The 27,207-nt window shown below is 47.0% G+C and overlaps 1 protein-coding gene and 1 long non-coding RNA gene across 14 annotated transcripts in view; both read left to right on the forward strand.

The window, feature by feature from the left end:
* The first annotated feature begins 462 nt into the window (after positions 1–462).
* On the forward strand, positions 463–4,406 carry MYC (MYC proto-oncogene, bHLH transcription factor). The gene is made up of 3 exons (XM_059866968.1): positions 463–765; positions 1,673–2,378; positions 3,431–4,406. The coding sequence occupies exons 2-3, from the start codon at positions 1,688–1,690 to the stop codon at positions 4,003–4,005; spliced, it is 1,266 nt and encodes a 421-aa protein (XP_059722951.1). The 5' UTR covers positions 463–765; positions 1,673–1,687; the 3' UTR covers positions 4,006–4,406.
* Positions 4,407–21,273: 16,867 nt separating this feature from the next.
* The window catches only part of LOC132337933 (uncharacterized), a 131,086-nt gene continuing 125,152 nt past the window's right edge, over positions 21,274–27,207 (forward strand). For all 13 annotated transcript variants that reach the window (XR_009489309.1, XR_009489303.1, XR_009489300.1 and 10 more), the window contains exon 1: positions 21,274–21,341. This is a non-coding gene — a long non-coding RNA (uncharacterized LOC132337933). The remainder of the gene's footprint in view (positions 21,342–27,207) is intronic.

A 27,207-nucleotide genomic window follows, 5' to 3' on the forward strand; every position in this document is an offset into this window, starting at 1 on the left:
CGCCATCGGGGTTACCGCGCTCTCCCTTGCAAGAACGCCAGCGGGAGGAGGGGAGCGGCGAGGAGCTGCCTTTAATCCCTGCTAGTAATTTCTTTCTTTTTTTTTTTTTTTTTTTACTATGTTTACTTCCGACCTCTCCGTGCGCGGCTCGTAGTAAAAGACAACAAAAAAATAGTAAAATAAATAAGAAGGGCCGTGGAGCGCGGCATCGCCTTCTCCCGGCGCAGCTCCCTCTCTCCCTCCCGGCCGGCAGGGGCGGGGGCAAAGCGCGGCCGCAGATCTCTGCGCGCCGAGGAGCGCAGGGGGCGCGCAGCAGCGCGGTCGCCCCTCGCAGCGCGCCCTCCCGCGGCGGGAGTGCGGAGCCTGCGCGGCTGCCGAGGGCGGGCGGGAGCGCGGCGGGGCCCCGCGGTTCTGCCCCCGCCCCCGGCACTGCTCCCCCGCCCCTTGCCGGCGCTTTAAAGGAGGAAAGCAACTAAAGTTCTATTGTACCGGCCAGCGCGCCGCGCCGCCCCGGAGCAGCGACCGACCGACCGCGCCGGGAGGCGGCTGTTCTGCCGCTCCGTGGGGTTTATCAAACCGTAGTGGGAGGAAGAGACCTACATTCTCCCGGCGTTTTGTCTATTTTTTTTTCTTTTTTTTTTTTTAATTTTCCCCCGTCCTTTCTGGCGGTTCTTTTTATCATCTATCCATTTTCCCTTCGTTGTTTCCCCACCGCCTGCAATAATCGCCTCGCTACGTCTCGCAGCTGGCGCGTTGGAGAAGCCGGTGAGTTGCGGGGCTCTTCGCTTCCCATCACTCGATTCCCGCGGTTGTGGCGTTTGGATTGACACGGGCTGGTGACACCCGGGCTGCTGGCAGGGCTGCGCTCCGCGGATGTGGATACCGACGGTCCCTCCCGACGGACGCTTTCCTCTGCTGGGGCTCCGGCGTTCCCATCCTTTTTCTTGCGCTCGGATTTTAATTTAATTTTTTTGGGGGGAGGGGAGCATTTGCTTCTCGCGTATGCGCGGGCAGGGTATGATTGCTACATATCTTGCTTATATGCATATATTTATATATATATGCGGATAGGTATGTATATATATGACAAGATTTGGTAAAGTTTGCCAAGGTCGCTGCTTGTCCCCGCGCAGTGCCAGCACGCCCAGGTGGGTGGCTGAGGAACCGTCCGGCTCCCGGCTGGAAGCCTCTGGGCGCTAGGCACCCCTTCCCGCCGGGACGTGGGATAGGGTTGGCGCTGCGGTCCCGGGAGGGAAGGAGCTCCGTGCCCCGTGTGAGCGGCAGCGGCAGGGAGCTGAGCTGAGCCCAGTCGAGCCGGGCGGCCGGGCTGCCGCAGCCCCTCCGGGGGAGCGGGGAGGGTGGTCCGGGAGCTGACAACCCACCCCTCAGTGGGTCAGGTCGCGCCTCTCGATTGTTCCGCCGCGCTTAGAACGGAGTGAAGGAGGGTCGTAGGTTTTTATCTATTATTATTATTATTATTACTATAATTATTAGATATATATTTTTTTTTTTTTTTTTTTTTTGCTAAACGCGACTGCGCATTTCCCTTTCGGCACGGTGTGCGGAGCCGGGAGGGATCGCTGCGCGCCGGGGGTCGGTAACTCCACCGAAGCCGGGGGGAGCCGACCCCCACGACTCACCCGGGTGCCCCTCTTCCCCCTCCCTCCCGCAGGCACCAGCCGCCGCGATGCCGCTCAGCGCCGGCTTCTCCAGCAAGAACTACGATTACGATTACGACTCCGTGCAGCCCTACTTCTACTTCGAGGAGGAGGAAGAGAACTTCTACCTGGCGGCGCAGCAGCGGGGCAGCGAGCTGCAGCCCCCCGCCCCGTCCGAGGACATATGGAAGAAGTTTGAGCTGTTGCCCACGCCGCCCCTCTCCCCCAGCCGCCGCTCCAGCCTGGCCGCCGGCTCCTGCTTCCCCTCCACCGCTGACCAGCTGGAGATTGTGACCGAGCTCCTCGGGGGGGACATGGTCAACCAGAGCTTCATCTGCGATCCGGACGACGAGACCGTCAAGTCCATCATCATCCAGGACTGCATGTGGAGCGGCTTCTCCGCCGCCGCCAAGCTGGAGAAGGTGGTCTCGGAGAAGCTGGCGTCCTACCAGGCTGCCCGCCGAGAGGGGTGCTCCGCCGCCCGCCCCGGACCGCCGCCCGCCGCGCCGCCGGCACCGCCGCCCGGACTGGCCGCGTCCCCCGCCGCCTCCGCCAGCCTCTACCTGCACGACCTGGGCGCCGCCGCCGCCGACTGCATCGACCCCTCGGTGGTCTTTCCCTACCCGCTGAGCGAGCGGGCCCCGCGGGCCGCGCCGCCCGGCACCAACCCCGCGTCCCTTCTGGGCGTCGACACGCCGCCCACGACCAGCAGCGACTCGGGTGAGTGGGATCCACGCGTGCTCCGGGAGGGCGTGGGAACCCGCGCGGCGCCAGGGGCTCCCGGGGCGCAGCTGGAAGGCAGCACACCCCCGCCTCCCTCCTCAGCCCCCTTTTGCCCCCCCCTCCCCGAGTGCGATTTTTTTTTTTTTTTAAATGCCACGTTTGCGAGGCACGGAGAGTCCTAGCCAGCTTATTTCCTGGAAAACCAGCCCAGTTTTTCCTCCGGGGAATAAGGGAGTGAAAAGCGGGGGGAAAAATATAAAGAAAGTGTAGGAGGGATAAACTTTCATCACGGGGTCCCGATAAGGTTGGCTCCCGGTTTCACCCGTGGGCCGGGAAGGAGTTAACTCCAACCCGAGAGCCGCGGGGAGAATGTGCAGTCAGGGAGGTGCTAGTGAAAGTGACTGCAGGGGAGTGAATGGGGCTGGGAAAGTTTTAGAAATGCTTCCTTAGGTATGTGACAGCGGGTTCCGCTCCCTCGTAAATCTGGTTTGAAAGTGAGTTTCTACCCAAAGCGCTACAGCCTTCCCTTTTTCCTTTTCCTTTTTTAAACTAGTTTTCTTTTTTTTTTCTTCCCCAAACTCCCTCCTATTTGCCACAAATTAACAGATCAAGAGAGATCCAGAAAATGTCTCTGAATACCCATGTGTGTTAAGTAAGCTTTCTTTTAAGGCGTGGCCAAAGCCTTCTAAATCCATAATTAAGGGCAGCTTGAGTCTGGGAGCTTTATTGCGCTGTACTGCTGACAACCGAGGTTAAACTTTCCTACTATCTTTCATGCACTCGACATTACGCAAGATCATTACAACTTTTTGAAATCAGGGAGCCAGGGTTTGAACTGCAGTCCATGTGTCCTACTGCACTTGAAGCATTGCTTCCTTAAAGGGAAGGCTCTTGGGGAAAGCTGTGTTCAGCATCATGAAATAGATTTAAGAAGGGTTTGTCATTGGGTTCCTCGTTGTGCAACTCAGAGTAGCCTTCCCTTTACATACAGTAGTCTTGAGAGTGCCTATGTACAAGTTATGAATTTAATTTTTTTTTTTTTATGGCAGAAGAAGAACAAGAGGAAGACGAGGAAATCGATGTTGTTACATTAGCTGAAGCAAATGAGTACGAATCCAGCACAGAGTCCAGCAGCACAGAGACATCAGAAGAGAACAGTAAGCCCCACCAAAGCCCGCTAGTTCTCAAAAGGTGTCATGTCAACATCCATCAGCACAATTATGCCGCTCCTCCCTCCACCAAGATTGAATACCCAGCTGCAAAAAGGCTAAGGTTGGACAGTGGCAGAGTTCTCAAACAGATCAGCAACAACCGAAAATGCTCCAGTCCGCGCACGTCAGGCTCGTCAGATTCAGAAGAGAACGACAAGAGGCGAACACACAATGTCTTGGAGCGCCAGAGGAGAAATGAGCTGAAGTTGAGTTTCTTTGCCTTGCGTGACGAGATACCCGAGGTGGCCAACAATGAAAAGGCTCCCAAGGTTGTCATCCTGAAAAAAGCAACAGAGTATGTTCTTTCCATCCAGTCAGAGGAGCACAGACTGATTGCAGAGAAAGAGCAGTTGAGGCGGAGGAGAGAACACTTGAAACACAAACTTGAGCAGCTAAGGAACTGTTGTGCATAGGAACTCTTGAGCATCACTTAGAATAATGCAAACTAGACTGAAACTGATAAAATATTAATGATTCTAATCTCTGACATGAACTACACAGTCCATCGAGTGTGGAATTATTGCAACTGCATGCTGTGCGATTTAACTTGAGACTACACAACCTTGGCTGAATCTCCCAAGGGTTTGGCCAGAACCTCAAAACTGCCTCATAATTGATACTTTGGACATAAGGGATGATGGGACATTCTTCATGCTTGGGGATGAACTCTTCAATTTTTTTTCTTTTAAAATTTTGTATTTAAGGCATTTTTTCATACGAGAATCCAAAAGAAAAAAGTTGTCCCCAGTTTGCTGTATATATTTACACATCATATTGCCATGTAAATACCTTTAATAAAGCCTTTATAGAAAAATGTGCAACATTAATACACAACAGTTGTGGCAACTGGATTTATACTTGTCTTGAACTTCTGTGCCATAGCATTTCACAATTTTGTTTTTTATTTAAGTACTTTTTTCCTTTTAAAAATGATTTTTATTTTGTTTTTAGATAAATAAATATTTGCCCAAAATATAATTAGCTAAATCCTGTGTAAAGACTTCACTTTGTCTCCCACTGTTGTCATTAGGTGTCTATTTCCATGACATTTCTTTTTCTGTCATCTTGGCAGTGACCTCACTGAAGTTAAAGGGAGGTTGAATGAGGGGAAATGGTGTTAGTTTTGCAGATTAGTAGGGACTAGTTTCTTGCTCCCACTCCATCTCTAATTCAGCTGGATGAAATTGTTGGTGTAATGTGCCCTGTCAATTCAACTTGCCTTGCCACCAGGTCCTCCGTGCAGGTGTGGTAGCAATGCCTGTGTTGGTCGTGGTCATCTGCTTGCTGAAAGTAAAGTTGGAGTGGTGTATTTTCTCACTGATCACCCCAGTTATGTTGGCTCTGCATTCCTTCCACATACATATAATTACATTTTCAGGGCATGACCTTCATTCTGCACTAGGGACATAGCCATGTACTTTGAGGTCTGCTTTGTAGAAGGCTCACCTTAATTGCTTCCTGTTTGATTTTAACAGAAGTTAAAGAGGATAAGAAAATAAACTGAGATGGTGAGTGTTGAAGTGGTTAAAACAACAGAGCGGTTTCCCTTTTTAAGTGCTGAAATCAGCAGAGCCAATCTTGGTCAAACACCTTAACACTTTATTAATGTGAATAGTTACTTGGGATTTCAAGGGATACAAAGTTCAAGGACACAGAAAAGGGAGCAAAGGAAAAGGAGAGCTATTTCTCACTTGAAGAATATGCTCAGACAGATTCCTAACATTTGCCAGACATATTAAATAATATTTACATTCAGGACTTGTCTCATGATCAGCCTCAGATGGGCCATAAGGTACTTGCTTGACACAGCTCCAAAGATTAGATTTGATCTTTTTTCCCCTTTTCACCCTCTTAGCACCACTTTGGTCATGACTTCAGCAACAAATCAATGAGCCCTTTGATGTGGAGGAAGAATGTGTTTTTCAAAACTTGGGCCTTGCACTTTTTCGATTTTCATAATTCCCGTTAAGTACATATTTGCTTGGCTTCTAACCATTAGAGGAGCAGTGCTGCCAGATAGCACCAGTGCCAGCCATTGAACTGGGACCAAGGGTTCAGGTTTTCTATTGCTTTTGAGTTCAGAGTGGGAAGAAGAATGATTGGGTGTGGGTATATATGGGGTAGCACTATGCAGGCAGGGTAGATGCCAAAGGTCTCTGTTCTGCAAAGCCCAGGGTATCCACCCCAACAATCTTCCATGAGGGAGTTTGGAAAGAAGGTAAGTGTGTAAATCCTATTTGATGGAGGGCTTTTGGGGAAAAAACCCCATTCTGTTAAAAAAACATGACAAAGCAAGGCTTTTATCTTATTTTTTTTGTGGTATCACCCCTTGCAACTGGGTTTATAGAAGTAGTCTGCAGTTGCTTTTTTCTGGCATGTGATTCAGATATTCACTTATGAGGAAATAGAATTATGTGAAATGAAACTGTTAATTGTATCTGAACTGTAAATCAGGACAACTTGCAGCTATGAATAACATAAAAGTTCTGCCTTTTTTAGACGGGATATCTAATTTTAAAAATACATTCATTTTATTTGCCTTTTGGTGTGCTTCCTATTTTAGATATTGCTTCAGAACAGAAGCAAGATGTTCAAGAATTTATAACTGCAACCCCATCCTCCAAAATAGACCAGGAGGTGTAGATCCATCCACAAAACCTGAAAAATATGTCACCTTTGAGTTCTAGTTTCATGTGTTAACAAAGCCCCCTGGCTTCTTCCCATTAAATGAGGCTAGACCACAATGATTAATGAACCTCTTCTTATTTGTCAGCTTCTCATATCATTTGGAAAACAGTTTTGGGCTTTTTCTTCTATCTGCAGAAGGTCCTTAGTATTTTGATGAATAGAATACTTGCAGTTATTTAATTTCTTACTCCTACTTTTAATTGAGCATCGTCTTGCCACTGTCCTACTGGAAAACAAACCATGAACATGATCCCAAATTGCCACTCTAAAAAACAGTTTTATGGGGTGTCACCTCATATTTATGATATTTCTTACTTTGTTGTAGGATTACAAAGTACCTGAATAAAGCAATTAAAAAAAAATTAAAACATTCTGTGGGTACAGGGTTAAGAAACATCTTCTGGTCATTAAATTCCTGCTGGAATAAAGAGGAATGTGGCTTCCACTTTCCGACTCCTCACCAGAGATTAGCACATTCAGAAGATACAAACATCTCACAGGAGCTGCTGGGCTGGATTCAGTTAGTAGTTCATTGTATCTGCATAGGAAGGTGTTGGGGTTTGCTGCTGTTTTGGAGCAGTAGAGGAGATAAGCTTACAAAAGCAGCATCTGAGCCTTGAAATGAAATGCAGAATTCACAGTGCTTGCCAAACAGCTGTACTGAAGCTCTGCTTAAAATACAAGGAGCATTTTTAACTTCACTTCTCTGCTCCTTTGCTTTCACAGGACACTTAAAGCTGCTTCTCTTCCAGAAGAACTTGGGGCAAAATGTGGCATCAAAGGAAACTAGACACAAACCATCATGGTGAAAATAAAATTTCCTTTATCATATATCCTCACTAATTTAATTTAATTAAATACCAACTTTGAGGATTCCATCCTAATTTTTATTTTTGTGCTTAAATTTTGTCTTTCCAAATTTTGTCTTTACATTTCATGTAAATGGCTTCAAAGTTTCAATACAGAATATGCTAGGGGAGAACTGGGATGTATAAAAACTCATGTCTTAATTCAGCTCCCGCTGGAATCTGTAGAAATTCCATGTTTCTTCCAGAGAAACAGATTTGCGCCAGTGGAGGATGCTCTTGAAAGTTTTATCACTACCTGTAAAGAAATTACTTTACTTGTCCCTACGTAAGCACTCCTGCTCATGAAGCACTTTGCAACCCTTGCAGGCAGTTGAGAGATGGCAAACATTTCATCAGAGTTGCATGAAAGGGAGAATTTCAGGTAAGTGGACTAGAATAACTGTAAACTGGAAATAAGCCAGGCCACTGCAGTTGAAATCTGAATTTACTCAAAACAGAAGGTGGAGGTGGTTGTTTCATCTACAGAGATGAACCATCTTGTAAAATGCTGGATTTTTTGGTTTTGTTTTGTTTTATTGATTTGTGTTAGAATAATCTGCCAAGGAATTAACAGAAAAATAAAACTGAACTATAAGTGATCCTAACACAGGCAGGCAGCTTGGGGAGAGATTCAGGATTTACATCCCAGCTTACAGGTTTGCTATTCCTTCATTTTAAAAGGACATTTATGAGAGCTTCTGAAAAAAGACTCTGCTGAGACTGAGAAATAAGCCCTGGTTTCCCCTTGTCATTTTCACACAGATGAGACCTAAACCTGACTAGAAAAAAAAGTGAAATCAAGAAATCACATAGATAAGCTGCAGAAACCAGATATCATTTCCAGTACAAAACACTTGATGTTCAGCAAGTTTTACCTACCTTCGTATCATTTACTCATCTCAGGCATAGCTGTAAATGTCAGTGGGGACAGGATGCAAAAAAAATGTTATCCGAGATTCAGAGTAGCTGCTAGAAAGTCAAAGGGGATTTTTTTTCCTAATTTAACCAATCATCTTCTACACAGATCTTGAGCCAAGGGAAGGTGCAAGAATTTGGAGCACCTTGCTTATAGCAGTGGACTCAGCCATGAAAGCAATTCCCTTCATAGAACCATAGTATTGTTTAGGTCAGAAAATCTGTAAGATCATTGAGTCCAACCACAAGCCCAGCATTGCCAAGTCCTCCAGTAATCATATCCACCAGTGCCACACCTACAAGTCCTTTAAATCACTCCAGGGATAACTCAGCTGTCTGTCAACCAACACCCCCAGGTCCTGTTCCACTGGGCAGAAAATACTGCCCCCAGTACTGGGCCCTGGGAAACACCACTTGTAACTGCATTTAACTCCACTCACCACCATTCTTATCCAGACAGACTTTTACCCAGTGACGAGTGCACATGTCCAAGCACAAACACCCAGTTTTCGCAGGAGAATGCTGTGAAAGGTGCAGTGCCAAAGGCTTTGCCAATGTCTAGGCAGACATCCCAGCCTTTCCTGCATCCACTAAGTGGGTCACCTTGTCATAGAAGGAGATCAGGTTGGTCAAGCATGACCTGCCTTTCAAAAATCCTTGCTGGCTGGGCCTGATCCCCTGGTTGTCCTGTACTGTCAGGTGATGTCACTCAAGATGATCTGCTCCGTAGTCTTCTCTGGCACTGAGGTCACACTGAGGGCATGTGGTTCCCCAGATCCTCCTTCCAGCCCTTCTTGCAGATATGCCTCATGAAAGAGTTGCAGTTACTGTGCTTCCAGGGGGGAGCTGGTTAGGGTGGGACCCTGGCCAGGCAGTGGCAATATCACCCTCAATTGGTTTGTACTATAATACAGGTAATTTTTCAAGTCTCTTCAAGCCCAAGCAGCTTATCTTCAAGTGTGTCCAGACTCTACCTTCCTAGCAAATGAGATTAATTTTTTCTGATAATGATGAATATGACCTTTTGTGCTGAATATTAATGCATATGAAAAAGCATAATTGGCCATTTGCCAAAACTATTTAATATTTGTAGTTACTAAGCAAACCTTGCTTCAAGTTGCCACCAATGCATGGGAGCCCAAGCTACAATCCATTTCTGCATGGTCTTGCTTGAAACCATGAGATATAAGGGAGAAATCATTGGCTGAGAGTGGACCCCATGGCTCAGGCTGACTGAAGTATCTCATTCCCACAAGCACTGTTTCCAGCTTCCAGCTTGATACAGGAATTGTGGAGCTATTCTTTTTTCTAGACAAGTCTGAGAGAGAGCAGCTAATTCCTGACGTTATGTGTTATGGTGATTACATTTTATTGCTAAATTCACCCTTCACATATATCTGTCTGTGGATCTTGCTGTGGCTACTTTTCTGTTGAGTACATTTCCATTCAAGGCAAAATCTTGTCACCATGTGTAATTTCCATTCCATGTCCCAATTACATGGAATTATGTTTTCCAGATAGGATCAGAAAGCACAACAAAATGTAGAAAAAAGGATTAAGTACAATAACTGAAGAGATTTGAAAATATAAACTACAAAAATTAAGAATCTGACTGGGTCATAAAAAGTTCCAATCAGAGAAATTAACTCTGCTTGGAACTAATTAGCTACATCAGCTTTGTTCGTGCTAATTTATCCATGAAGGAAGAGGGGAAAAAAGTTACCGGGATTGTGCTCTGTATACAGCTTCTACGAGGGCAAATCCCCCAAAGTTCTGCGGGCTAAGTTCGACTGTGCATGATCAAATACACAGCCCCAAAACACACAGCCCCAAAACACACAGCCCCGCTCCCACAGCCGCGTCCCCTTGGATCCCTCGGGACATCCCCTGGATCGCCGGGCTCGCAGCTGCACAGCAGCGCTCCCGTTTCCCAGCACATTTTTCTTCCCGGCACCACACGTGTACAAGGGGCTGCTCACAGGGGTGCAGCTGCCAGAGCGAGAGCTTCTTTTCACTCCTTTTTCTCCCATTAATCTGCTCCGTGACGACAGCAGAACCAAACAAAGCCTCTCGGTGCAGGTAGTTCCTGTGATCTAGTGCCCGGCTGAGTGTCTGACAAAGCCTTTTTTGGCTTGGGACCAAGGCCGTGCTGTGCTGTAGATGAGTTAGGGGAGAGGGATCAGCGCTGCAACCCTGTGGATACAGCAAATGTGAGCTAAAGGTTCGTGTGCTTCCTTCCCTGGGCAGGGAACCATCCCTGCCCTCCTCCTCCGGAATAATAGTGCTGTCTGCAATACCAGGTGGGGTCCTACCCCACTTCATTTAGGTTCCAAATTTATTCAGTCTTGTTTTATGTAGTTCATTTAGGTTTATCCAGTGTGATAAACTGCCAGTGCTTTTTCCTAGAACTATTTATGTTCTCATTTGACTGCACTACAATAGCTCCTTAAGTAATTTTGATTTATTCACGTGTGTCCCAGGAAAGAAAACCTGCTCTGTTGCAACTGCTGTCAGGGCATGACTTCCAACAAGAGCTCTTTCAGAGAAGCTGATGTTTAAGCATCCAAAACCAAGTAAAAATGTAGAAAATATGGTGAGGATGCTGGATCAGACAGCAAAGTTTCTATCAGGGTTGTCCCGCTATTCTACACTTTGCTAATTTAGGCTACATTTTGAAATCATGAATAGATTAATTAAACTGAATCTATATTAAAAGTATGCAGCAAAATATATAGAGAGCATTTTCCTATAAACCATATTCCATGAACATAAAAAATCCAGGAAAACCAAATGTGATCCATTAGTTTCTGAGGAACTTGAACAAAAATGCTACTGGACTGGAATGGCTTTTCAACAGTAAACAGCATCACTATAGAACCGTTGCAACAAACCTTTTAAATATTAGAGGGTTTATAGTGTGTAAGTGTGATGGACAGGAGAGGAAAAGAGAGTTTTGGTTTGGTGGTTTGGTTGTTTTTTTTTTTTTCACTTCTATCAACCAAGTATTTTTCATAGAGATTTTACAAAAAAATTCCATCAACCTCTAATAGTTCACCATGTACTGGCTGCAGACACTGAGATTCACAATGGATTAAGAGAAGAAAACCTGTATTATTTTGATAAATTGTGCTGTTTTATAATATTAATTTGATCTGCAAAATTCCTCTCATCTGGGCTAAAGCAGATTTTTCTTTGGGCACACATAAAATCTTATTATGTGTTCCCATTATCGTTCATCATTATGGTAAAGAGTAATATAATACTGTATTGTGCCTAGAGTTGAACACTTTAAGGGAATAAAAAGGCTATATGAATATCTTATGAAGTGATTGCAAAATAAAATTGACATCAAAGTGATTCGACTATGTAACATATTATTCCCTCCCTGTAAAATTGGATTCCTGCTGAAAATCACTTTCCATTTTTTGAATTTGTGAAAGAAAAAAACATAGGCATCTTGCCCTTATGGAATAATACAGCATTTTCCCATGTCTACAAGGGCAAAAGTATGCATCCTTATTTGTACTTTTATTTGAAATTTAATTTTTGGTGCTTAATTAAAATGAATCCAACCTTTCCCTATTCATTTCAGTGAGCTGTCCTAAAACTGAGACCTGATTGTGGCAGCCGAAACAGTCAACACATACTGCAAAAGCATTAAGGCAGCTCCAGGGGCCAAAATAATCACCAGATATTAATGACCTGCTTAGCAGCTGGAGCAAAATATCTGGAGAGGGAGGCGGCTGCCACAGAGGTCTGTGCAGATGCACTGTGTGACTTGGCCGTTGAGGTTGCCCCGTCCTCCAACTCTGTTTCAAGCTCATTTTTCTTGAAATTGGTAGCCAACTTCCCATGCATGTCGTGCATTCATATTTGGTAATGCTGCTTTCCAGAGGATTTCAAGATCAGCTGATGTTTCCATGAGGTTCCTCTGTAAATGTCCCTGCTGGTGGCCCTTGGGAATCTTGCTTGTAGGAACAGTAAATCCCACCAAAGGGTGCTAGCCCCTGGCAAGTCACAGTGTGTCCATACAACACCAAGTACTGACATGGTGTGAGCATGCTTTGCCTGTTCAAATCTGTTTTAAAATCTGTGAATGATAAACTTCATCCTGCCACAATTTATGGGAAATTTGGTGTCCTACCACAGTTGCCCTAAAGTCCTCATGAATACCCCATAGTTTTCAGATCAGTGATGACATTGATATGAATTGTATTAATCCTCCTGGATGCTCCAGCCATGCATGGTTTCAATTTTGTGACTATGAGGCCACTGTAACTTATTTATTCCCTAATACAGTTGGCTCTGTGTCAATCAGCTTTCAGCTGATACCTTCCTTTGTCTTGGTATGCATTGGGAGCAACATCCTGGCCTCTTCATGAAGCACCACACAAACCATGAAACACTCACTGACTCCAGCAGGGACACGATTAAAACCTTAGTTTTGCAATCTTTCTTTAATCTTCTTTTAATTAATTTAATTCTGATATCATTATCTAGATTGCCCCATTCATTCAGCATCACAGCATCTAGATCTTCATTCTCACTGGCAGGCTCTGGTAACTTTGCAAATGGGGCAGCTCTATCTCCCATTTCTACCTTTTGATCTTTACTAACAACCTTCCTTTAATGTCTGCTGAGCTCAGCCTTTTATCAGGCGGAGCACTCCACCCTCCCTGGTAGAGGGGGCACTGCTCTGATTGACGTAGGCATGCAGAGTTGAATTTCCACCCTCTGCCTCTCCAGCTGATCCTGCTGGCCCATCTTGGCTCTCCAGCCAGTTTTAAAACCAGTTCAACCAAATCAAATTTAAAACTGAAGGGCAGACAGGATTTAAGAAAGTTTTACAGCCCATTCAAGTTTAATGAGTTTCAGGACCTGTGTCATCTCTGCTGGGGGATTTCTTCTGGTAACTTCCTCGGGTGGGCAAACACTGTAACCTGGAGCTTGCAGCAGGTATTGTAGGTTTGAACATATATAATCCATACGGTTTTGTTGTTCCATTTACTTAGGTTTATGAAAAGAGCTCAGTTGTTGCCTTTTTTTTTTTTTTTTTTTTTTACTTAGTGTCACGAAAACACCATGCCATTTGTACAGTTAAATGGAAAGGTCCAAACTATTCCATGTTTCTATGACTCAGTAGAAAAGCTGCCCCCTCTTCGGCTTGGCCTTGGTGTGACTGTGTAGCAGGGACCCAGTGAAGAGGACAGGCGCTGCAGCCAGGTCAGAGTGAGAGAAACCCAGGGGTCAGGATGCAGACTGGCATGACTTGTACCAAGATCTCAAATCCATTTTATTCCATTGGGATAAAAATCCTTATTCTGGTCTAATCTCATTCTAAATTGAAATAATTTATATTAGCACACCTCTGCCCATACTATGTGTCTGTAACTCATTATTGTTTTAAATGTGTAGAGCCTGGTCCACTTGTCTGCTCAAGCAGGGTCATCTAGTGCAGACAGCCCAGGACCATGATCTTTTATCTGTGATCATGGCTTCTGAATATCTTCAAGGAAGAAGACTCCACATAACCTCCTCGAGCAATCTGTGCCACTGGTCAATGATCAACATCCTCATCATGACAGCTTCTTTCCATGGTGTCTCTTGGTGTTACACAAGGTTTAGCACGGAGTATGTAAATTTTCAGAGGTGCTGAGCAGATCCAAGGGCTGGGATTGCTCATTACTTTTAAAGATCAGGCAAAAAAACTGCTGTGATTTTCCTCTTCTGGAGCAGTAACAATTTCTGGATGAAAAGACAGCAGAGAAAGGATAAATCTGGGATACAAACAGGTACAAGTGCACTGCCTGCCCTCTGCCATTTTTTTCTGAGTAACTTTAAACTCTGATGCACTCTGGCTTTCAGGCAAGGCACATTTTCAGAAGCTCTCAGATGTCAGTGGTTGCAAAGCTCAGCTGAAAACTGAGCACAAATGGAAAATCCTGTCCTTTGGTCTCTCCTGGCATGTCAACTATTTACTTTGACTTATTTAAAACGTACCTGCTCTGCCCTCATTTTCTCATTTCCAGTCACTTGTACCAATCAGCATTATTTGGCTGAAAGACAAACTATCCAAACAAATGTGTTTCTTCCTTGCCACAAGCTGACAAAAAAAAAAAATTAAAAAAAAAAAATCATCCCTGAATCCTGAGGGCAGACAACAGACACTGGAAGAAAGGCAAGTAACAGCACACAGCCCTGTGTGGTGCTGGTTTTCTGGGATGACAGTCGATTTATGTGATGCTTTCCATACATCCCATGCTTTCCCTATCTATCCAAGGTGAGGCTGCCCAGCACAACAGCAAAATAATCTTCTCTGCCTAGTAGTGGAAAGGTCTTTTCCCAGCACATATTACAGTTTGCTTTGATGGGTGGTTAAAGATGGTGTGTTGATTTTAATGGAGATTGATAGTCAACATGAATATGCTGCCTGCCTTGCTTCTCTGCTGGATGCTCAGCAGAGAGCCTAGAGAACCTTAAACAGTGGGAGCACCTGTTGGTTTGGGGATTAAAAGATGTCTGTGGAAGGCTGTGCTGACAAAATGTGCTCAGAGCTTCTGCTGAAGGGGCTAATTCATAGTTTAGTCAAGTAGCTTGATAACCTTGTCTATCATGAAAATTTGTTATCAGCATATTGTTTGAATCACAGATCAATGCACACTGATTTTGGCAAATCTAATTAGATTTGATGGGGAAGAACATGGATGCATTTTCTAAGGCTCTGCACTTCCCATCTTCCTATGCGTAATTTTGTTTTGAATTTGTTTAAGAGCAACTAAAAACTGTGAATGGTGATACTGTGGAGATGTCAGCCATGGTTATCCCACTCTCTTAACCAAGGCCATCTGTCACCCAACACTAACAACAAGAGAGTGGGAGTCAGAACTCCAGTGCCTCCCAGTTACACCAGTCAGAAGTCAATGTGTACTCTCTGTATGGCCACAGGCAAGGTATTTTACATATCTGCACCTCAGTTTACATATCTGTGAACTTGGAAATAGCATATATATGCATCTTAAGGGCATTTTAAGACTTCATTGATCACTACTACTCAGCTGCTTCCATTTCTTCTTCTTCCATGGCACAACACAACACTGATTATCATAATGTGAGATATGGCAGGGGCACAGCCTGGTGCTTATCTGTCTTTGTGAGTACTGTGGCTGTGCTGCAGTTGCTGAAATATCTTCTTGGTACAGCAATAATACCAGCAATACAGGTGCCCATCATGATGTCAGGTCTTAAATGGGACATTCTCCAGGCCTACACTGGTTAGCAGCTTATGCTCACCACAGATGTACACAGCAGATACTTCTGCCTCCCTGTAGTACTTTTCTCCAGTACTGGTGGAGTTTCTTCAGTGGATGTTAACCAGTTTGCCTATCTTCATATTCTATGCCTTGTAGCATAAGAGCAGCAGCATTGTGACTGTGAAATGGACTTAAAATCCCAGGGCAGTGTCCTGCTGTGGTGCACATCTTTATCTCTGACATAGGAGCTGGAAAGAAAAGGGCCAGCACAGGCCAAAGGCTCAGGGCGCAGCCACTCTCCAGGCAGCAGAGAGATGCAAAGGAAGGTGTTGGACCAGATCTCCCACTTCTTAGGGTGGTGCTGGGTCTTTGTATGAAACATGGGCAGGGGTGCCACTGTCACCAGCTATGCTAATGAGAGCACCAGCCGCCTCTGAGGAAGATCCCATACCTGCAGCCACAAAGCAGCCTGACCAAGCCCTCACAGGACCCAGCCCCAGTGCCTGCCCCACAGCTGTGCCCACACAGGCACTGTGGAAAAGTTGAACTTTACACGTGAGTGCATAAACAGCAACTTGGTCTTGAAAGGAGAAGGACACCAGGTCCAGCACAGGTTTCACACACCATCCCCCACTTCCCTCCTGTTGCTGGAGGAGCACTGTGCATTGCCCAAAGCTCAGGTTGTGGCTTGGATGTGTCAACAGGCCTGTCATGGCAGTCCATGGGCTGCCAGTGTCACTCTCCCTTGAAAATTGTTCACATGAATGTTGTATATTTGTTATAGATGAAGAGATTAGTGTAAAGGCTAAAAAAGGAAAGTAAACAGAGAGGGAAGGACCCTGGGGATACCGCAGTGGTGTCTGCCAGCTTGGCTGGTCCAACCTGTTTATAATGTCTAACACAATCACAGGTGCCAAAGAGTAACCGACAAGCTAAACAGTTTCCTCTTTGAGATTTAGCAACAGGATCCTTGTGTGAGGAACGCAGAGATCTTGCTGCTTGACCTGGAGCTGGATCCTTCAGAAATAGGGAAGCAGTCACCAGGCTCTCCTCTGGAGACTGGTAGCATTTTACCTGCTCTGTGCATCCTCTGCTGCTGTTGAGAGAGCAGGTCTGTGTGGGCACAGGGCTCCCTGTGACCAGACCTATGGCCCTTATCTGTTATCCAAGGGTATCTTCATGTCCATGGTTTTCTATCCCTGCTGACAGCACCACTTGCCACTTCCTCTCCCAGGCATGCAACTTCTCTTGTGATCTTTCACCCTTCAGACAAAACAAACTCCTTCTCCCAAAGATTTAGTCAGTGCCTTTCTCAGGAGCTTCCTGGGAAATCTGGCTGGGACCTGAATGGTGCTGCCTCCCTCTCTCTTGAATTCTCTCTTGTTTCTTGTTCACCGATTTTTTTTTTTTTTTTTTTTAACTAATGGTGTAAAACCTTTGCCTCACAGTTTTGATATCCCTCCCCCAAACTCAAGCGTGGTCATCTCTGGGTCTACTTTCCAACTTGAGTAATGCTGACATTTGGTTTCACTTTATTCCAGGGCTTTCTTGTTTCTTAAATCACATTCAAGATAGTAATTTTAAATGCTCTTCATAATCTCTAATGCAGTTTTTGTACCTCTCTACTAGCTCAGTCTTGCTGCACATGCAGAAAGACATCTCTTTGAAAAGTGGTGTTTCTTTTTTTTTTTAAATTATTTTTATGCCACAAACTTGGGGAATATATGGAGCATCTGAGTCACATGCTTCTGTAGCTGGTAGCTGAGCCATCAGTGATGTCTGTTATTTCTGTGCTTCATACCAACCCTGAATATCTTCTTTCTTTGCTTTGGAGTCACATCTAAGCTACCCAGAATCTGTTCTTCATCTCACATTGAACACTGAGAGGCCACAGAAGGCAGTGGAAGTCTTTCCTGGAGCTTCATAAACTTTCCAGTCTTTAATTTTTCTGTTATTGCTTCCTGCTCCTGGCTCTTGGAGTCTCCTCACTGAAATCTCAGGTGAATCACCATCACCTAGAGATGGATCACTGTTGGGGTACAGGAATGCCTTTTCTTTAAACTAATATGAGTATTTAAATTCAAAGACTGGGAAAAGAAATTAATTGTAATAAGCACCATTGCATTTTGCCATTGTTTTGTCATAGAATGAACTTGATACTGGTAAACATAGCAGAGAGGTATGTGTAAGAGTGAGGACAAGAGCTGGTGGTATTAAATCATAACACCGGCTGCAGAACAAATGGGTGTAACTGGCTGTAAATGCATTCAGGATGACAATTAGGTGGTTTCTAATCTTCAGAGAAGAAAAGTTCCAAGATAATATCCAAGAAGGTGAAGTGAGGACAAGACACTGATGTTCAAGTTAATGTCTTTGTGAGCAGGCTGATGCAAAATGCTGGTTTCTATTGGGAGAGGAGTAGATGCAATGACCTAACCTTTCCTCCTGAGTGTCTGAGATGACTGAGGGTTTTTTGGAGAGCTCTGGAATTAACCTGGAACAAGCTTAATCCCTGGATGAGGGAAGGTATAATTACTGCTATGATTACACACTCAGCTGTTTTTTCTGCTGTGTCTCTCCATGGCCCATGTGCACAGGGAATGTCTGGTGGTTTGCTCCAGCTTCTGCTGCACCTACCTGTCCTGGCTGATGACACTTCACTTTCCAGCTGCCTGTGGTGACCTGCTGGAAGCTGTCACCTCCACACTCTAGTAACCTCAAAGAACACAGCTCTCCTTGGCTCCACTGGCACAGATTAAGCAGCACACACATGTGATGCCTGCTGCCAGCAAAGCTTGTGGGGTCACAGGCGGGGAAGCTGAAGCAGAGTGCTGGAGGGTGGAATGCTTCAGCTGCCACAGCCTCGTTGCAGCCTGACCCCTGATCTTTCCCTCAGATCTTCTTTTGGCCTCGAAAGAGCGTGTTACGTCAGTTGGCCTTGACTTTGCTGTGTTTAACTTGCAGAGGTGAACTTAGAGCAATGCAATTGCCTTGTGTAAGTGTGCTAAGCTGTCGTAAGAATGATTACACTTGAGTGCTTTATTGATATGAGACTATTCAGATCACATTACGAGAGGATTTTTATAGTACAAACAGTAGATAGCCTGCAGGGCTGAGTGATAAGAACAAGAGGCATATTCTACATGCTGGTGGAAAGAGGGTCTTTTTATGTTTCCTGCACTGAAAAACCCTGGGTGGGATGGAAACCGCGGGTCTCCCCCGGTTACTGAGGCCCCAACTGTGCCATCACAGGTGGAAATGCTTGGTGGTCAGTGCCATCCCCCTGCAAGCCTCCCTGCAAAGGTATAAGGGTGGCCTGTGAATTCTTATGGGATGTGGGGTCTGACTTCCAAACCCCAGGACTGCCTTGCAGGGGAGGGGAACAGCATGTCCTTGTGTCACAGGTCACAGAGGAGCGACATCTGGGTAACCTTGTATGACCATCATCTGACTTCTCTGTGTGTCAACAGGCAGGCAAACATTTTTACCCCTCTTCATGATATCTTCCTGTCTTTGTCATGCCAGGAATTGGACATGAAGTACTTATCTCTCGTCATGGCACTCAGAGCTGTGTTCACAGCCATGCTGCTGGTGATCGTAATACCTGGGCAAGTCTGTGGCATCAGGAAATCCTCTATTAATTTGAGCTGATGTTTTACCAGCAGATCTTCTGTGTGTTTTGCCAAGAAAGGAAGGGAGTCCTAGGGAGAGAGGAATGAAAACTCAAATTTCAGAGCTATTTGATTACTATTTCTCTTCTGCTCTGGCCACTGGGAGCTGTGAAGGAACCATCAGGGCCACATTTAAGGGCAATGCAAATGTGAAAGCAAAATAATAGTTTTATGCCACTGCTTCTCCCAAACTCTGGAGTGGGAATGGACTTGGAGAAAAAAAGTGTGTCAGACTGCTTCAGATAAAATTGTGTCAGTGTGCTCCACAATAAAATGTGTCAGGGTGCTCCAACACCTGGCCCTTTTCAGCTGATAAAATGAACCTTTGGTCTCATGAGTAACCTTAGATTTTGATCTATCTCTTGAGTTCACTGACATTGGGAAGTCATTTATTTAGGTCATTTATTGGTCTCCAGCCAGTTGTAGGAATATGGCCCAAAGTTATCTCCTCCACCTCTCTTCCTCTGCCGCAGTTTGCTGAAAGGGACAGAACAAAATCTTTAATCTACCTGCTCAGCAGGGCTCCCACCTCTCTTACCATGAGCATGGAAAGCCTCTTTTTTTCAACTCACTGTTGTATCTTGTTAAATTGCAGGACCATAGAGTTGTAGCCTGGTTTTACACCCTAACTTTGTGCCTTTTGCACAAGCATTTCCTTCTCCTGTCACAGGGCAGCTTTTGCAGATCAGCTCTTTCTTGAAATAGTCAAAGCATTGTAGGGGAGTTGGGAACATATTTACTAATTGAATGGAGCAGCATGTGTTATCCATATGGAGATGTCACTATGCTGGGTAGATAGAGACAGGCTCTGTGCAGAGGCTGATTAGCCTGGTGTGGCAGTGGCAGCTCCCAGGCTGGGCACCACAACCCACACAGATGCCAGCACCCTCTGAAGTTGTACACACTGCAGAAGTGACACTTCAGCTCCCACCTCACTGCAAAGGAGCTGGCACAGCAGGATTCTAGGTTCCCTCCTGGAGAGAGCAATAGCAGTATGGAGAAAAATCTCTCATGGCATTGTGTCTTCTACTTCATTTTGGGTCCAGCTTGGAATCGAGGGGATGCATTTCCTTTTTTTCTTAGTTTGTTTAAAAAAAAAGGTAACAAAAAATTCAAATAAAGCTTGCTCTATCCATATACTGGAGATTTGTTCTTTTCCTGTTTCAACAGTCTGCAGCCTGTTCTGCACTCTCAATGTTCTCTCTTCGAGTTCTTGGAGGGCTGCAAAGCTACTTTCTACATTTGTATGTGGGATGCTTGTATCCTTGTCTCCTGTGATAATTTGGAGACAGACATGATATGTCAGTACTTGGGAGAATGATATTGAAAAGAAAAAATAAAAACCCGAGTTCTGTAAGAGGCAAACTTGCAGTGTTTGGGAGAAACGTGGCCAAAGGCTTCTGCTGGGGTGAAGAGGATGGGCAGTGAAGGCTCCCGTGCTGCCCATCCGCTGATGCTGAAGCTGATTCCGCTCTTCCACGCACCTGCCTGTCCGGGCAGCAGGACAGGGTCCCGTAACCTCCCTGTGCACGCTGCGCGCCTCCGAGCAGGCTTGCCCCGCACCTGCGGAGTGCCGCCAGAAAAAATCTGTGATTTTACTTAAATAATTAAATTTCAAGGTACGCCGAGGCTTGGCCGTACTGGTGTTGCGGTGCGATGCCTGCAGTGTAGTGCGGTGGGGTGCCGTGCGACGCGGGCGGTGCGGATCCATGACATGCGGTGCGGTGCCGGCGGTGCAATGCGGAGCGGTGCCGGCGGTGGGATGAGGAGCGGTGCCGCTGGTGGGATGCGGGGCGGTGGGATGCGGGGCAGGAGGTCTGAGCGGGCGGTGGGATGCGATGGGGGGGACGTGGGATGCGGTGGGATGCGGGATAGGATGGCGGATCTGGCGGTGGGATGCGGGGCAGGAACGCGGGGCTGGCGGTGGGATGCGGTGCAGGAACGCGGGGCTGGCGGTGGGATGCGGGGCAGGAGCACGGGGCTGGCGGTGGGATGCGGGGTGGTGGAATGCGGTGGGATGCGGGGCAGGAGCGCGGGGCTGGCGGTGTGATACGAGGCGGTGGGATGCGGGGCAGGAGCGCGGGGCTGGCGGTGGATACGGCGGGATGCGGTGGGATGCGGTGGGATGCGGTGGGATGCGGTGGGATGCGGGGCAGGAGCGCGGGGCGTGCTGCTCTCTCTGCCCCGGGCTGCGGCCGCGGGCGGCGGGGGGCGGTGACGTCACAGAGCCGCTCGCCAGCACAACGTTCCATTGAGCCGAGCGCGTGCTCGGGCGAGCACATGGGCAGCGGGGCCCGCGCCGCTCCGCGCCCGCCGCTCCGCTCCGCGCCCGGCCCCGGCCCCGGCCCGCCCGACCCCTGCCCGCAGCGGGGCCGCGGTGAGTACCGGGGCCGCAGCGAGGCGGCGGGGCGCGGAGACAGGGGGTATTTATTTGTTTATCCTGCTTTTGCCTTTACTTTGCCCAACCCCCCCCCCCCCCCCCCCCCCCCGCGTTGTTATCCGAGTCCCCGGCGTGGCGTGCGGGTCGCGGCGCGGTTCGGACCCTAGGCGCGGGGGCAGCGCGGATGGGGGAGGGGAGGGTGCCTTTCGTGTTATTTATTTATCTTTGTTAAAGCGCTGGGTCTCCCGTGGCCTAAAAATACCAACTGCACGCCGCGACCCGTGCGGATGGGGAGGAGACGGGGCCGGGGCACCGTCCGACGGCAAACACGGCCGCGATGGGGTCGGTGCGGCTTGGAGTGACCCGCAGCGATGCGCCCATCCCCCGCAGCGCCCCTCACCCCAGCCTGCAGGACCCGGGGAGGGAGCGGGGACGAAGAAATGGGTGCGTCCCGCGATGTGAGGAGACCCTCGGGGCAGGGAGGTGACGGGGGAGGGGTCCCCGCTGTGCGGGGTCAGACGAGCCCTCTGTAACTGCGCGGAAAATGAGCGCAGCGCGCAGGCCGGGGCGCAGAGCCGGCCTGCGGCCTGCCCTGCAGCCTGTCCTGCAGCCTGCCCTCTCTCTCTGCCTGCTCTGCAGCCTGCCCTTTCTGCCTGCCCTGCAGCCTGTCCTGCAGCCTGCCCTCTCTGACTGCCCTGCAGCCTGTCCTGCAGCCTGCCCTCTCTGCCTGCCCTGCAGCCTGCCCTCTCTGCCTGCCCTGCAGCCTGTCCTGCAGCCTGCCCTCTCTGCCTGCCCTCTCTGCCTACCCTGCAGCCTGTCCTGCAGCCTGCCCTCTCAGCCTGCCCTGCTGCCTGCCCTGCTGCGCTGCCCTCTGTGCCTGCCGCTCCCTCGGCGTGCGGGATCAATTCAGCTTTAACCCGCAGTTCTCGGCCTGGCCTCCGTTAGCGTGGTCGGCCTGGTCCAGAGCTGGGTATCAGGAGGGCCAGAGGAAAGGACTGGGAAGATTCTTTGCATGTTCCAGGGACCGTTTCTACAAACGATTTTTTAGGCCGTCTTTTCCTCAAAAAGTTGTTTGGGGCTTTGGAGTACTTTAATAGGCCTCATTTTATTTTTATACCTAAATAATATTGATGTGTTTCCATTGAGAGGGTGGGTGCTTTAGAACGTGGATCTCAGTCTATTAAGCTGTTGGTTGCTTCATCTTAAAATATCGTGCAGAGAAATCCCAGCAGAACCAAGAATTGAATCTGAGCGATGCTGAAGGCCTTCAGTGAGATCTTTTTAATCCCATCCTTGTTGGCAAGTTTAGACATGTTGTCCTGGCCACATATCTGGTCAGACACAGTGAGTCATGAGCCCTACACTAGTTCCTCTTTATCAATATGTTAAAAAATGTGTGTTATTTAAGTTATTGATTTGGAACAAAAGAGCTTTTCTGAGGGTGTATTAGAATATGTTAGCCATTGCTAAATACAAAGAATACAATTATGTTACATACATGTTAAAGCTGCATGAGATGAGAGTGTTTATTTCTTCACTAGAGCAGAAATGCAATCTCACTAATGCCAGTTTGCACCAACTGCAGTCCACTACTGTGGATTATATTAAGAGTACTTAAATACATCATTGCAAATTAGGAGTATATTAAAAAAATGTAGCTCTGAAGTGTGGACATCACTAATAAATAAGCATACAGTGTTATACTTAATATTGTGTCATAAACATCCAGTTTCCTTTCAAATGTGATTTTAAAAATTGTTTAACAAATCTGTGTTTTCCAAGCACATGAAGCAGTAAGATGCTCTTTTGTGCTAGGGCCTGCATATCTCGATAAATGCTAGCTTGCAGCCTCGGGGGTTCAAGTAATTTTATATTCACTAAACATCATTTTAGGAATGCACCTCTAACTTTATTCTTTCCCCTCTCTCTTCTGTCTCATAGCATTAAGTCAGGAGTATGGCTTACAGCTGCCTTAGGATTGTTATAATTCGGATTGGTCTGACTGTGCCTCTGTGCATTTTAAGTTATATTAAGGTAATTAGTGGTACAGGTGCAGTTTGTCAGGCACTGGGAATGCCTCTGTGCCTGTTTGGAGTGAAATGTACATGTGTGTCTCGCATCCCTGGAAGAGGGGCTGCGTGCACAGGGGCAGCAGCAGCAGTGCCAGCCCCTGCCTGCGCTCGGCCAGGAGGATTTGGCATCGTTTGCATCTGCTCGCTGATGTCCAGCGACGTCAGAGCCATCTGCAGGCGCAGGAATAAGGAAGGGCTCAGGCCTGCCTCGCTGAAGAGCCTGCCTGCTGCAGAAGGGAATCGTGTGTTCATTTAGTTTGTGAATTGGAATATTGGCTTCCCGGGTGAAAGTGCACGCATGGAATGTAACTTTGGCTAGAGCTGACAGATTTCAGAGGTGATGGTGAGTTGTGTGTCCGGATGGCAGCACGGTTCTGCAGCTCTGTGTTATGGCGTGGTCTCCGCTCTGTGCCCCTGCACAACCAAAGCCCAGCTTTTTGTTTCATTAAGGACTTTGATGTTCTAAGATTGGATCTTATGCTTAGCTCTTTGCAAGATTTGAACCATATCTTCCTATTTTTAATCAGAATGATTTACCAAGGCAGCCTATGCTTCCTGGCTGTATATATTTCATTCACTTTTTTTTAATGAGAAATTGCTGTCAGGGGAAGCTGATGTGGAGCAAGGCTAGGGGAAGGAAAAGAGCATCTGTACTTTCAGGGTATTGGTGCAGCTTGTGTTCGCTTAGCACCTTTCAGCTGAATGTGTTCAGTGCATTATTGCAGTGTCACATTTTCTGCAGGCCTCTTTCTACACGCTTCTTCAGTAATTATGCTGGTGCAGCTCTACTCAGAATTGCAAGGTCGTGCTTACAAGTGTGACAGTTTAAGTAATATTTTTCCCCCATTGGTCTATGCAGACAGTAGTGCTTCCAAACCATGGGAAAATGGTGGTTTTTCTGTGACATGGGAGGCATTTCTGCTGCTTGCTGGATTACTGGGGGTTCGTCTTTTGCTCCCAGCAGATGAATTTAGCGAAATCTGGTGTCAGGAACTTGTGGTGCAGTGCACTGCAGCTGTGTGCCAAGCAGTTCAGCAGTGCAAATGGGTCCATCGCAGCCTCAGTGGAGTCTCTGTGCTGCTCTCAGTGCATCACTGCTGGGATGGAGATGCTGGGATGGTGGACATCCTGACCTCTCAGGGCTGGCCGGGGGTGGTGTGATGTCCTGCTTTGTGATCCAAGAGGGATGCAGAGCTGCAAACTGAGCTAGCAAAGAGGAAAATGCATCCCTGGTCAGGAAGCTTTTGCCTTTCTGCAACAAAGTGATACTGATCTTATTTTGAAGTACAGCCTGTTGTTTTCTCTCTCCTTGATGGCTGGTAGCTTTAGTTCTGAACACCAGCAAGCTCCTGGTGAGATTTATGAAGAGTGAGGAGGGTATAAAAACATAGTCTGTTTCTGGGACTCAGTATCACTGTGTCTAGGCACATTTTCCCTCCTCACAGCTGCATTTGCTCCTGAGATTGTGCATCTTCTTATGTAGCAAAGTGCTCGGTGCCCTGGGAACCAGTGCTTCTGTGTGCCTGCATATGGCATTATTATACCTGGGGGTGCCATTTGGTACCTGCCTGGGGTACCAGGGGTACCTGCCTGCCATTTGCTCACCTTGTGGGTACAGTTCCGTGGAGGAGAGCATTTTTTTGAGCTACTAGTGTTGCAGTTAGGGAGTGTTCTCAGTTCTCTCTCTTTCTGGCAAGTGCCAGAGATTGTTTAAAACAGGGCTTGCTGGTGGTGTTTTTTTCCCTGTTGTTTCAAGGGTGATAGATAAGAGCACTGAGATGGTTACCTGGAGAATCAGCTCTCCTCACCTGAACACAGCAGCTTGCTGTGAGTCAAGCACTGGGATTGGTCAGGCATTTGGAGTGGTCTGGATGTGTGTGATCTAAAACATCCAGATGTGTATGATCTGAATGCCTTTTAATGCATGCCTGGATGGTCTCATTCATTATGTGAATTCAAGATATGGAAGTGAACATCAGTGTGGTGTTCTATCCTGCAAATAAGGGTAGGATACCCTGAGTACTGGGGGCGTACTGGTTGAGTGTCACCCAGATTTTCCTGGCAGGTTTGTCCCACCCTTTCTGATGCCTGTGCTGTCACATCTTCCCTTCTCTTGGTATCTTACATTTGTCAGCAGATACTACAATTAAATCTCTAATCACCTCAGAGGAAAAATAGTCCATGAATTCCTGCTGATACAGTGCATCACACAGGAAGGAGGTCTCAAATGCAGCAGTGACAGGCAGAGCTAGAACCAGTGCCTGGTAAATAATTCAAATCAGAATTTATAGTTGAATTAGAAACTAAAGGCAAGAGTAATTAGCTGCTAAAACAAATTGCCAAGACAAAGGGCAGGTTCTGTCTCTCAGTAATTTCCGCCTTAAAACCTGAGTCGGAAGGAGCCGTAGAAGCAGGTTTGTATAAAAATTACTGGGTAGGTTCCTGCAAGTGTGCTCATTACAAAGTTCCAGGATGATGGATGGGAGGTTTGATCATGCCCCCCACACTATGAGGTTGGGTTGTGCAGGTGTTGGGAGCCCACCTGTGCTGCTGGGGAGTGGGTTGAGCTGAGCTGCGATGTGTGGAGCGATCAGACAAGGAAGAGCAGCCCAAAGCCCTGGAAGGACTGTATGTTTGCCTGGAAGAGTGTCATTGCACAGCAGAGTGTCCTTGGCATGAGATATTTTGGAAATCAGCCTTTTATCACCTCTACTGTTGTCTCAGGCCGGAATACCCAGTGCCAGATCATGTACCTGGCCAAGAGGTGCAGGATTTTGGGAACTTTTGAGGGGTGAGGTTTACATCACTGGGGTTGTAATCTATAACATAGGGGCTTTTCTAGGCATGGGACCCAGCTCCTCTTCTGGAGGTAAGAATGAATGGCAGAGAAGCCTAAAGAAGGCCTGAAAAACTCTCCTGTTTTGGGGAGAGGAGGTCCCTACTGCAAGAGCAGTACCTGGAGCTGTGGGCTGTTTCCTTAGAGGCAGGTACAGAACAGAGCTGAGTGGCAAGACCACATCTCCTCATGTGGTTTTGTAAGCAGCTTGTAGAGACCCTCAGTGCAGTGTGGGTTGTGTTGGAAGTTCCCAGACTTTGAATGAGTCTGGTTCATGGATTTTAAAGTGAAAAACTCAGGTTTCCTAACCACCCATCATCATCATCTTGCCTTTGCCCAGCTGGATGGTCCAGTCTGCTTTTCCCTGGCTTTCTCTGAATGGCTGTTCCATGCTGCCTGGCTTCCATGAGTACCTGCTGGCTGCCTGCCTCATCTGTGTTTGGATTTACTGCTGGAATGGGGCTGGGTAAGGGGAATGTCAGCCCAGTAACACCTTTGGTGTGGATGCAGCATCCTGATTTTTTTCTTGGAGTTGGTGCAAGCCATCATGTGGTACCACTGTAAGTTCTCCTGCTGCAGGGGATTTCAGTAAGAGGTTTGAAGTCATTCCCAAGCAGGCATGGGACAGGTTGTCTGATGCCTGCTGAAGTGTGGCATGCCTGTTGTCTTGAGTAATTTTGTGCCTTTCCTGAATTCCCAACAGCTGGATTTAGGAGGTTGTTTGTCTCATTTTTTTTCCTCCATGTCAGGAGAACAAAAACTTTGGATCTTTTCACCAGAGCTGCAGAAGTGGTGTTCTGTGAGGTTCTGTATAGATCTCAGCTGTTTGGGGAGCTGTTGCCAGCAACTTAGAAAGGAGAAGAAACATCCCATTTAGGAATATAACTTTTTTTAAAAAAGCAGCAACCTGCAACTCTTGATTAGTACTTTGTATTTTGAGGCCTGTATTTGATCT

The sequence above is a fragment of the Haemorhous mexicanus genome, chromosome 1, assembly GCF_027477595.1.
Source record: "Haemorhous mexicanus isolate bHaeMex1 chromosome 1, bHaeMex1.pri, whole genome shotgun sequence".
Lineage (NCBI taxonomy): Eukaryota > Metazoa > Chordata > Aves > Passeriformes > Fringillidae > Haemorhous > Haemorhous mexicanus.